The 12606-nt window shown below is 45.6% G+C and overlaps 1 protein-coding gene across 1 annotated transcript; it reads right to left on the bottom strand.

Annotated features, from left to right (window-relative positions):
- Positions 1 to 11471: 11471 nt before the first annotated feature.
- On the bottom strand, positions 11472 to 12342 carry LOC121836515. The gene has a single exon (XM_042291429.1). It carries the CDS (start codon positions 12249 to 12251, stop codon positions 11472 to 11474), a length of 780 nt encoding a protein of 259 aa, XP_042147363.1. The 5' UTR covers positions 12252 to 12342.
- Between the last annotated feature and the right edge of the window lie 264 nt (positions 12343 to 12606).

The raw sequence follows: 12606 nt of genomic DNA, 5'->3' as shown, positions 1-12606 counted from the left end.
AAAGGTGCAGTAATTCAAGTGCTGCGCCATGAGCGACAGTGTACTACATCTTGCGTCAAAACCTCATTTTATTAAAGGGGCACTGACACATAAAAATCATACTTTTTTCCATTATCTGAAACGATTGAAAACGATGCCGGGACATTGCCCTCAAATTTCGAAACTTGGGAATTCAGTATTTCTTAATTAAAAAAACAATTTACAAATGCCGAATTTGAAGTTCCCGCGTGATCTGCGCCAGTGCAGTGAGTCAAATTTTGCGGTCTCCTGTGACTCGACTTTCTTTGGGACCTCCGCCGTTGCCACAGCAACCCGAGGCGAGGAGGAGGTGAGCAGGCGGGATAGAAGCCGGCGCGGGGAAAAAACCGGTTTCTTCCCCATCCAGAGCCGTACTGTCCCCGTCTCGCCGTTAGCGCCACCAAGTTTTCCGAGGGAGGATACAAATACACAGTGGCGTAGCCAGGATTTTATTTCGGGAGGGGTCCTACGGTATCTCCCCCTCCCCCCCCCCCCCCCCCCCCCCCCCCCCCCCCCCCGGTCAATGACGGAGGGGTGAGCTCGCCGACACGGACGCTCAGGCAAAGATTAGGGAGACGCTGTTAAAAAAAAACGGGTAACGCTGCATTGCCATTTTTAAGAACGGAGCAGGCTTCATTTACAGGAATACGGGCGGGGTGGCTCACTGTTCTACAGTCGTCGTAATTGCGGCCTACCAACTTTAAACGCTTTCTCACAACACAAAACTCCCTTTGCTTTTTCGAATTATCACCGCAATACCAACGCGTGAAGGCCAGAGAAAACACAAAAATAGCTATACTTTCACACACACACACAAAAAAAATTAAACAGCAAAAAAATCTTTTTTTGACACTGAAAACTTTGAGCAACCGACCACGCACAAAAACCAGGGTCCCATATTTAGGGCGAAGGTAATTCTGAACAATCACACAACCAAAGGTTATTATCTATTAAAGGTTTAAGAAATTCGTGGTACAGAACCAGATGCCGAAGGAAAAAGAGTGATTTCTTTGCTAGCTAGGCCGTTTTATCTTCCAGCATGGTCCAAAGGCAGCCACAGCATATCCTCGGGGTAAGAAGAAGTCATCAGTCCGAATTCATTGTTCCGAAACTCGGAGAAATGACATGACGCAACACAAAGAAACTACGCGCCGAACGTGGCAAGGAACTTGACTAGCCTTACGCCTGTGCGTAGTGAGAATATGAAGGCTTGTGTCTTCAAGTTTATGATGTTCCGTGCAGCGAAGAGATTAAGCTAATAGTAATAAGGAATTGCATCGCATGCCACCTTGACATACAAAGCAGAAAGCAAGACGGACTTCATCGCATCTGTGAGCGACGATTTTTGCAAAGTGAGGGAAACTTCGCGAAAAATAGGGAAATTTTAAGCGTCCAATCCAATGCAAGAGGGAGAAACGTGAAGCGCCCGTCACATCGCCCTCTGTCCAGAGGCACTATTTCAGAACGTCCATCGTCTCCTCGAGATTCTAGTTGCTCTGCCCTTAACAACGGCGGAAGCTGAGCGCTCGTTCTCTTCACTACGACGGTTGAAAACATACCTAAGAGCGTCCACTTCGAGTGAGCGACTGCTCGGTCTATGCTTCGTTTCTGCTTAATTCCAGACGCAGCCGATGCTACAGGCGTGAACATGTGGCGCTGAACAGTGCTTGCACTGCACGGGCGCGCGTGCGTGGCAGGGACGCTCGCGCTTGTAGCATCGGCTACGTCTGGGCCTAAGCTGAAACAAAGTATAGCGTTTTTGAATGTTCACCGCGACATTAAAGTTCAAGCGGAAGACGTCCAGGATATTTTTTCCGTGGACGCAGGCGGCTTCATTTTATTGTGTAGGCGCTTGGCTTAAATGGGATGAAAGAGAACCTGTAAATTGCATTATATTTATTTATTTATTTATTTATTTATTTCGGGTTATCCCGCAGCGCCCGAAGGCATTTTTGCGGGGGGGGGGGGGGGGGGGTACATAGTTGTGAGGGTAGAAATACACACGTGCATACGTACCAAAAAAACAAGAAATAACGCAAGCCTACCGGAAAACACACTCAATCAAAAGCAAGCCCAGAATATGATAAAAGAAACATCGGTGACTCGCATTACAGGCACGTGCCAGATAAAAGAATCAGCTGAGGAAAAAGACGTGCTAACAGCGAAATTAAATAACTCGCTTGCCGCGTGACGCAGGAGTAAGTAATAAAAAAAAAAAAACACACACACACAGATGTAGTTTTATCAACTTCGTTCAAAGAGTATTAAAATAATCGAAGTAGGAACAACTAAACATACAACAGTATCAGGCCCAGTAATCACTCGAAATTCGCATCGCGAGGATCAAAACATTTTCCTAGTCATGTTAGTCTGGCCAGCTGTCACGTGACAGTCTGCCAAAGAAGAGTGAATTTGACAAGATAGAAACGGCGTCATTTGGCAGGGCGTTTCACTCTTCAATTGTGTTGGGAAAAAATAAATATTTCAGAACGTTGGTTCGGGCTGTCCATTCCCTAATTTTTTCCGAGTGGTCTAATCTCCTAGATACGAAGTTGGGGGTTGAATAAACTTAGCTTTATTAATCCCGGTTTGATCATGGTAAATTGCGTGACGAAACTTCAAACGAAGATGTCTTCTTCTGATGGAAAGCGGCTCCCACTCTAATTGCCTTTTAAGAGCTGTAGCACTTTCTCTGTAATTGTAGTTTTTTATGACAAATCTCGCAGCCCTGCTCTGTACCTGCTCTAATATCACTAATCGCAGTTACCTATTTATTCGCGGTAATTTCTAGTCGAAAGCGCGTAATTCTGATCACAAAAGGTGTGCATGAGCGCAGCGCCACCCGTTGCTTACAGTGCGATTGTTTTTTGACTATCCATTTATTATTCCTTACATTACTGACATTGTTTTATATTATCACCGTGTGTTCGTTTTATTATGTTCACATTGGTTTGATTGAACTGTGTATTTCAGTGAGGGTAGTTTGTCATATTTTGCGTTGAAATTGCCATCCTTCACCTCACAAACGTTTCGAAATATCCGTTCTCTATATATCTGAGATCAAGTTCCGCATCCCATCCAATTAACATGAATTAAGCAATATTGCATATTTTATTAATTTAAGCATTTTCTACCCCACAAACAATTTTTCCAAAAGCCTGTAAGTTGGAGATGGTCTGTGCTACCCCGTTGCTCCGTGCCTCGTGCAAAACCGACTGCGTGAGCAGGGCAGCGAGCGGGCCCCGTTGGGGAGGGAAGGGGGGGGGGGGGGTAGCTTTGGCATTTCGGGAGGGGTTTCGACCCCCCAAACCCCCCCTCTGCCTACGCCACTGCGAATGCAGGAAGCGACATCACACCGAAATCTGATTTTTGGTATTTCAAAAAGAGGGGTCGTAGTGCGTTCGCAATTGCGTTAAAAAACATGTTTTACGATTGCTGTTATTAAATGTTATAGAAATGTCGCCTACAAAGCTTCTAAATTTCCTGATTTTTGACGTCACCGATCGAAAGAAGCAAGGAGGTTAGCGCGGGAAATTTAAACGCCAAAAATAAAAAGGCGCGCGCGTGCTCGGAGAAATTTTTTTTTTGCGATGCGTTTTTTTTGCGTGTATATGACTACAACTTGCATCGTTTTAGACAATAAAAAATAATACGACCTTTGGGGTGTCAGTGCCCCTTTAAGGATTGTGCCACAATTTTACCAAAATAGGCCGGAACAAATATTTTCTTTTGTTGTTGTTATTGGTTCATTTTAATATTTCAAGAAGTAGAAGGAAACAAACATTTTACAAAATGTGTATTTCACAGCGTCTACCTGCCTTATAGTTTGTTTCATCCTACTTCAAAGCACAGTCGAATGCTCAAACACATAGAATCACGAACACACATACTAAAAGAGCAAGACTAGGGGCATTCGCTGAGCTTGTGTGGTACAGATATGCTGCAGCCAAAGCTACAAGCACGAGCTAGCCCGTGCTCCTGGCTTTGAGACGTGCCTTTCTGTCACTTGTGGTCGTTCTGTGGAAGAAAGTGTCAAAGCAGTGACCACTTGCTCTCATGCTTGTGGCATTGACTGCAGTCTCGGCTTATATGATCGATGCCATGATGTCGACCCTCTTGACGCTGTTTGATTGGTCCCATTGGCTCGTAGCATCGCCTGCACTTTCACTTAAGAGCAAACAAAGTGTAGATATTTCTCGTCAACCGCGCTGGCGCCTTCGTCAGCTAAATTTCCAGACGATGTCGGCAGTGTCGGGAGTTAAAAAGTTTCGAGAAAAGTTTGCTATATGTGGTATGGCGGCTACTGTAATAACACAGAACCAGGGCTTTTTACTCCTGGTAATATCACTTGATTATCCTGTCTTCCACATGCCTTCATGCCGTGGCTACAGTGTACCGTAGCATTTGCACCGCACCCATAAACCTTCACGACTCCACACCGGCGCACGCACGTCGCACTTCACCGCTTTGCACCGGAGTGCTAGGAGCAGTGGCTGACATGGGGGAGCGCATGAGTTAGTGCAATTTGCTCAAAAATCATCCTGTTACATTACAGGTCGACCATCTTTGGTCTTGAATGTGAATTGACCTAATTTTCAAAAGCTGTGCCGCAAACAGAAAACAAAAAAAAAGGTGTCTATATTAGAATAAATACGGTAGTCAAAGTAATTCCCGTGCAGCAGTCAGTCGAAAGGGCTCCAACCTGGACTGAACTCTTGTTCGGTCGCTGCTAAAGTGCCGTGTCAATTTTAAGGCGCGCACAACCGTAAGGTTTTCATTATATTATTGGCTGGTTATTTGCAGTTCACAATATTAGGATCCTGAGTTCAGTGTTTGTAAATTTTGGAGGTTGTCTGGTGACATATTTTTATTTGTAGACGTTCTAGCGGATATGCTGCTTTTGGCCGGCATTTTGCAGGAATTATATTTACGGACTAAATTAACTGCCAGGTGTAAAAGGGGAAGGGTGAGAGAGGCTTTATCCCAACTGAAATGTTGCATTATGCTCCATTTTTCAAACATTTTTTTAATATCCATTGTAAATGAAAGCTACTCTTACCTGAGCCTTATTTCTAAAACGAAGACTGTGTGTTCCCTCTGCGTCCTATTTATTCTTACTACAAAAGATGACAGATAAGTAATATGCTTCAATGTCAAAGAGGGAACCCTTAATTACCATTAGATATGAAATAATTTAGCAATGTAATCACATGATTATTTTCAAGTGATCTGCTCCAAATGCATTACTGACTGCTTGAAACCAATATTTTGTCTGCTACAAAATCCTCTACAAAAGGTCAAATGCTGCTTCCATCGCTGAACGGCAATTCCACTGTGGAATATTCCGGGAGACAGCAGCAACTGGTGTTTTCGTACTGTGTCTGAATCGTTTGCCAACAGAAATTGTGTAGTTTCTATGCTGAGATGAAACTGTGGCAGGTGACAAGGGCGGCGAGGGTTCTGATGTGTCAAGCTGCTGCTGCACGCTTGCAATTGACGGCTTGAGGGATGAAGTGTCTTTAGGTTCACTAGTAATGTATCCTCCCACAGAGGGGATTCAGGGGCAATAGATTTGACTCCCCTTGCTTGTCCCTGGAATGGGATCATATGAAGCATTGTTTATGAATTTAATGTACAGCGGTGGTCCAGCCACTTTCTATTCACTTGAAGAAAACTCAACAACTTGTAACACAGCAATCCTGCAATGAGTATGAATAGAATTGAGAGCCTTCTGTAAGCATATTTTCTACTAAGGAGTTCCTAGCTTACTATATGCAACCACACAAAGCAAAAAAAAATATGTGCTGACTCATTTCTAGCAGTGTGCAACATAGGACTAGCACTAGGGCTGGAAACCGCGCTAGTGATCATAAAGCGACCATATGCAAAGATTGGAGATTTCGGATTACAGACGCAGAAATCAGTGGCCACAGTGCTAGGTCATAGAGTAAATTGGACCGTGATAGCTACATCCCATTGGTTTGCCAGTCGGAAATTTCGATCTTTCCAGAACACGATCCATTTACAGATTGATTAGCACTTTTTGGCACAGTGTAGTGCAACTTTAGCCAGTTTGTAACTTGGAGCACAGCAAATGGGAATTTATTAAAAAATGGCACAATTGAACCGCACCTGTATGTATACATGCTTAGTTTGCCTCAAATCCTCTGTGGCCGGTCGGAGAGTAGATCGAGTCGTAGCCTGACAAGTCTTTGTGGGCAGGAGATGTGTACTCAGGTGATAGATCACTGCATTGGCGAACCCAGGATTTTCGCCGGGGAGGGGGGTCTGGAACTTGATAACCGATCGGTAGCAGTGGGCCAGGGCAGGGGGGGTGGTGATTAGGGGTCAGCAAGGCTATGAAACATTTTAATTTATTTGTTTCTAGCTAAGCTTGCAATGAAACAAACTTCGGCCTGCTGTGTTGAGGTTCACTTATTGCACTTGCAACTAGGAAAAGTGACACAGGGTCAGTATTTCAAAAAGCGAATAACAACCTTTAATATAATTTCCATGAACAAGCAAAGGTGATCATTTATTCGCAAACAGAAAGGGGTGCTGGTAGCAGCAGAAAACCAAAGGTTCATTTCAGAGGCCTGTAACACCAAACCGGTAACAAGGAAGAGACTGGGTGTAGTTTCAGATATACTGTAATAACGTTCAGCGCTAGAGAGTCCAGAAGTGCGCCGTGGAGGTGAGCCGCTGGCCATCTGTGACTTGATGAGGAGACAGGAAGATCGTTATTTGAAGTCCATGGGTGTGATCAGCATCCCGCAAGGTGACTCGCTTGCGGCAATGTTGCAGACGGCACGCGGTTCTGTTTAGAAAAAAATTGTCTTGGTTTGAGATCATTAACTCAAACGGAAAAATCTAACATTTCGGTTACGGTTACCGTTTCCTGTTAATGTCAGTCTCATTTTGTTTTTTTTACTGTTTTAATTTTTACGGTTTCGGTTACCAATTACACATTACTAAAAACATTTTTTTTCGGTTCCCTCGATAATTTGTTTTATTGAAATGCTAGACAGCCATTTTATGACAAATGGTTTAAAGTAGTCCCTGATATCCAACAACAATGCATTCATAATAACAAGAACTCAGGAACGTCTTATAACTTTTAATTGGTCCTAAGTTGCACGCGTTTCTAGCTCCAACACTTGTTCTTATTTGCATTATATAGTTTGATATCCAAATATAAATGTTGCCCCCGCTACTCTGGGATCTATAGCATTCTACATAATAAAAAGAAATATTGCTACTTTGTTGTTTTGGCAGCATTTGTAAACAGCCCTGTGAAAGTACCCACTGGGTGCTGGAAGAACCATTTGCACCCTCTCGTCACTTTAGTTTGTTGCAACCTAAGATATGCAAAAGAGGCTTTGCCCACACTGAAGGAAGGAGCAGAACTATAGCCCTCCTGTAGTAAAATATTACTAAGTGAAATAAAGTAGGGGTGTGAAAATATTCGAAACTGAATACTTCGCAAATAATGCTTGCTATTCGATTCGCTTTGCACTCTTGCTGTTCGAAGTATTACAGTTCTTTGAATACTTCGAAAACCATGAATAATGCAGAACTCGCTGATTAGTGTCAACTCACGGTCGAGCTCCCTGTTTTGTCTTTTGACTTTGCAGTATGATTTCGAGCTTGGCAAACCCAATAAGCCATCCCAAGTGCCCTTTTTTGCACGAAGCACTGGAAAGTTATTTGCACGCTGTAGCGCGATCTGTCCTTTGCTTCCCGTGATGTCTGGATTACGGAGTTGGTGAAGTCGTCGTGGCACAAACGCTGCAATATATTTGATGAAGGACTACGATTTGCGACAGCGCGTGCATCGTCGTGAGCACAAACGCAATAGACCACACTCACTACAGTCCTTCCTATAGTCACTACTAGGGTCACTACCAACGTTTATAGATACTTCTCCAGTTCCGTATCTCCTCGGCGCGCCTGTGGGGAGGAGGCGGCCCGGCGTGGTCCCCGCCACCGCAGCGCTGCGGTCAAAGGTTGCGCCATCAGGACGATCGCCGCTCCCTCGCGCGCGATGTTCAGCGCGCCTACTGCAGCCCGGGATCTCGGCTGATTTCGCGAGTAACGCGCTATTATTTTAATTTCGGTCGTTTTTGAACAGAAGGTAACTTGCAAATGATGTAACACCGAAAATAATACGTACGTGCAAGCGGTTCAGCCTTGGCCCGCAGCGGTTGTCGCTATGCTTGGTTGCCTCACGTCGTCAATAAAAACGAGCGAGACGAGGATCGTTCGCGCGGTCGGTATGAATTTATTTTATATATTCACAGAACGCACGTAGTGATTTAATGTCGCGAAAAAAAAGCTGCGCGTCGGAATCGCGCCGTCCTGGGCATTTTTTTTTTTCTTTTTTGTTTTACAAAATATATTGATCTTACCTATGCTATTTTAGAAGATTTGCTCAACTTGCAATTTAGTGAAGTATCTACAGAAACTGCTCATTCACAACACATTACACAAGCCGTAACACAATCAATTTTATTTTGCTAACTCGCAAAAAATAAAAAAAAGGCTTCAAATCACGCGCAAAACAGAGCCTGTTACAGTTAAAGTTCCACTATACAAGCTTGGCCTTTTTCCTTTCTCTTTGGGCCCTTATGGCACTATCGTTTTCTTGGCACTTTTTGCGTGCGAAAAAGTGCATACGTGTCACCAAATAGAAGTGAATAACCTTGGCTGTGAATTCATGAAGATGTTGTGGGCAGCCAACAGAGTTGGTGCCACTCTTCATTAGGGAATCTAAAACCTTCCAAAAAAGATCACCAAAAGCATCTTCCTTGCATGCTTCCTTGCAGGTTCGGCTCAGTATGTACTCTACAGTGCCTATGCAGGCAAAGAGCCGTTCAGACGGGTACACCAGACTACCTGTGGCATAGGCATGCTCAATTACGAGTAGTGCCTCAGGAGGCAGATCATCTTGCACACCTAGAGCTTTTTTTTTACAGTTCTCGCAACTTGTATTCTTTTTTAGTTTGAAGGCTACATACCCTGCTAAATAGTAAAGAGCTGTTTTTTCTGGTGTAGGAGCATTGTACATATGGTCATTACCACTGTTAGGCATATCATTGAGAGGTATGGACATAAGCTGGTCCCAAACATGTTTTTTCAGTGCACTTTTCTGCAAAAGTGCCTCGCTTCGTTTTTCCCCGAGACTCTCAAATGTACTGAGCAGAACACGGTCGCTGCCTCCCTCGCAGTTTCCTTTGACAGCTACCTTGACAGGGGTGTAGAGGGAAAGCAAGCGAAATAGCTGGCTGAACTTCGTCACCGTGGGGTGATCTTAGTCTCCTCCAAAAGACCTCACAAGCCCGAAAAACCTCTGAAAAAGCAATAAAATGATACAATAGGTTTCAAAGCTCCAGAAAAATTAATGCGAAAGTCAAATTACCTCAAGTGGGTCCTGATTCAAGCTTGCCGTCAAGACGTAGTTGACACCTCTCTCATGTAGAAAGCTGATTAAAGATGCACCAGACATCAGTGTTACACGAAGAGACTCAGTAGTCTGCTGAGACGCAAAGAGCTTGATTGTCTTTTTTGCTTCGGTTTGGTTCATCATTTCCAGGAACCTTTCCAGAAACTGCAAGAACAAAAAAGGCGGTGCGACAGGTCATTTGGCACTCTGGCCTGGACGACAAGGCAAAATAATTTGTGAAGCAGCACCAGTTCTTTTTTTTTTTCAATGATGCTTGAGTGCCTGGCTCTAAAGATCATAAGAGAGGAACATATGTCTCTTTGCTTACCTTTATTCTGGGCGATCCTTTCTTTATTCCAGCTTCAGGAACTTTGACATTTAAAATGTCAAAAAGGTCATTCAGAAGGGAAGTAAACTTTTCTGTTCCAACACTGTTAGCAAAACCAGGTACCTTAAGACGCCGGTAGACACTTAGGCCTGTTGCAATGCCTCCTGGAAGTGTACGTCACAGACCTTGCACGTCTTAGTCAATACTTTGTCTGCGCGAGGGATCGCTCTCGTCCACCTTCCGAGAAGCTGCGGATCACGAGGCGGCGCAAAATAGTGTCGTTTCTGCGGGTTGCTTTTGTACCCGCTGGTACAACCGGGTACGAAGCACGTAGGCATTATAACAGCTGCATGCAGTCGTCACGTCACAACGAACGTCGTATCACAAACCGTCGAAAGCAATCACACACTCGAAGGGCAGAAAACCAACAGATCACGTAACAAACAGCGGGAACAGCAGGGGAAAATGCAAGCCCAACCACGTAACCGGAGCTGGCCTGGCCGGCACACACGCGCAAGCTTCCATCGCAGCGCCCTCGCAGTCCCTAGGGATCGGTCGCGCCCGCCTGGAGAGGGGCAGTTCGGGAACTGGAGAAGTATCTATAAACGTTGGTCACTACAGTAGCCAAGGTACTATGGATTCAGATATGGATTTACGACTACTGACCTCGGCTATCAGTGGTATTTGGCTCGTGTTCTTTTCTGCTTCATTTTCCCGTTCACCAGTTTGCCAGTATTCCTTTTGCTATTTATTTCTACCCGTTTTCACTGGTAAAAGTGAAGGCCCGTTCACACTCTTGCGACCGACTTAGACCGAGTGCGCTAAAACTTCTTGAAACCTCTTACAACCACTTACCGTAAAATACCGAGAAAGCGCCCCCCCAACTCAAGAGATAATTCAACCAAAATATGGGGGGGGCCCTTCCTCGGTTCCGCTCCAATATTCAAGATGGCGGATAAAGAAAATGGCGGCCACTAAAAGTATGCAATCTAGACTCCAGTCTTAGCAAAAATGATTTCCGTAGACAGTTTCCTTGCGAACTTTATCCTTTTATTCGCTGTCGAAACCATCGAAGGATTCCTCAGAATCTGACCCAAAAACCAGGTCCACACACTCATCCCTCAGCTCGTCGCGGTCTTCCGGGACCACGGCGCCGATGTCAGCGAGCCGATTGTGCAGCTCACCGTCCTCGGACCCGTCGAGCGCGTTCGTAATGCCGCAGCCCTTGAACGAGCGCTCCACGGTTTCCTCTGGGACGGCAGCCCACGCCTCAGCCACAAAGTCCAGCACATCCTGCCGTGATGGTTTCCGCAGGTTTCCCTTCGGCGTTTTCTCTCCCTTCCGCATAAAGGCCTTCCAGGTTCTCCGAAGATTGGCCTTAAACGGCTTGTTCCAAAAGACGTCGGCAGGTTGAAGAAGGCTGGTGCAACCGGCTGGCACAAACACGATGTCAGTGTCGCATTCCTGAATTTCATCTTTTGCCGCTTGGGTCTTGTGTATTGGCGCCTGGTCCAACACCAGGAGCCGCCGTACGTCGTCAGTGTTAGGGCCCCATACCTTGGTCAGCCACTCCTTGAACTTCTCCGAAGTCATCCAGCCATTTTTAGAAGCGGTCACGCGGCAATTCGCTAAAGATGAAACAAAAAAAAAAAGACATTGTATTTAACGCGAGCTCATAATGCATTATACTATTTCTCTCGGTGGCAAAATAGCAAGCGAAATGTTGTTCTCACCTGGTACATGAACGCTCATGAAGGCCTTTGCTGGAATTTTTCCGCTCGGCTCCTTCAAGATGATAAACGCCGGGAGCTTGTGACCAGAGCCGCAGGCTGCTAAGGCAACCGTGAAACCCCACCTGGCACAGCCGGTGTTTGTAATCCGGACAGTACTTTCTCCCACGAGGTTGTTGGTCCGGTTCGCCGGAGTGTCCATTCGGACCATTGTTTGATCCATATTCGCTATGTTGAATAAAGTCAGGTTGTGGCGACTTTGCAGAGAGCCGATTGCAGCACGGAATGCTTGCGTCTCCTCCGCGCAGTCCTCGGGCACTTTTTGGCTCTCATTAGTTGCTTGCCGCATCGAAACACCGAACCGCGCCTTCCACCTTTTTAAATACATACTGGAGGCCACAAAATTGCCCAGCTGTAGGTTATTTGCTAGCGTCACAGCTTCTTCAGAAAGGAGCCTGTTGCTGACGGTGCGTCCAGCACTTCTTTCGCACTCAAGAAATTCAAAAAGCGCGTCGTCCACTTCCTCGCTGAAAACAGGGGCTCCGTTTCCCAACTTGCGTCGTAACTTTGACTTTCCGAAGTTCTGTTGGAGAAGCACTTCATACTTCTTGTCCCATTCGCGGATTCTCTTGCGATGAAGCTTGAACTGACGCGATGTCCGATGCACGTTCTTGCCCTTCAGCCTGTGACACTGGACGACCTCTATCTTCTTTTGCACAGTGTACGAGTGCATAGCGCACGCAGTAACGCGACTGGTTCCGGCGCCGTCAAACAACAAAATGGCGAACAAAAGGTTCACGTGGTTCACGTTTACTTTTGGATTGGATTGGATTGGATCCCTGGCTACACATAAAGACAAAACTTCCAGAACGAAACTTTTTTCGGGGCCACCGGCAGCGGAAAAAGGGGGAGGGGGGGGGGGGCACTTACTTGGTAGTTTAGGGAAATGCGAAATGTGCGGAAAAAGGGAGGGGGCGCTTACACGAGGGGGGCGATTACGCGGTATTTTACGGTAGGACGACAGTTGCTATGGCAACCACTAAGACATGCTGTTCATGTCGTACGTAGTCGCGTAGTAGGCGCGTCAA

This window comes from Ixodes scapularis, unplaced genomic scaffold (assembly GCF_016920785.2).
Source record: "Ixodes scapularis isolate PalLabHiFi unplaced genomic scaffold, ASM1692078v2 PGA_scaffold2__306_contigs__length_199485367, whole genome shotgun sequence".
Lineage (NCBI taxonomy): Eukaryota > Metazoa > Arthropoda > Arachnida > Ixodida > Ixodidae > Ixodes > Ixodes scapularis.
Note: the sequence above shows the minus strand (reverse complement) of the source record. Positions and strands in the feature narration are given on the sequence as shown.

Excerpts from the sequence above, each read along its gene's own strand:
- LOC121836515 (XM_042291429.1), bottom strand. The coding sequence starts at position 12,251 with ATGCACTCGTACACTGTGCAAAAGAAGATAGAGGTCGTCCAGTGTCAC.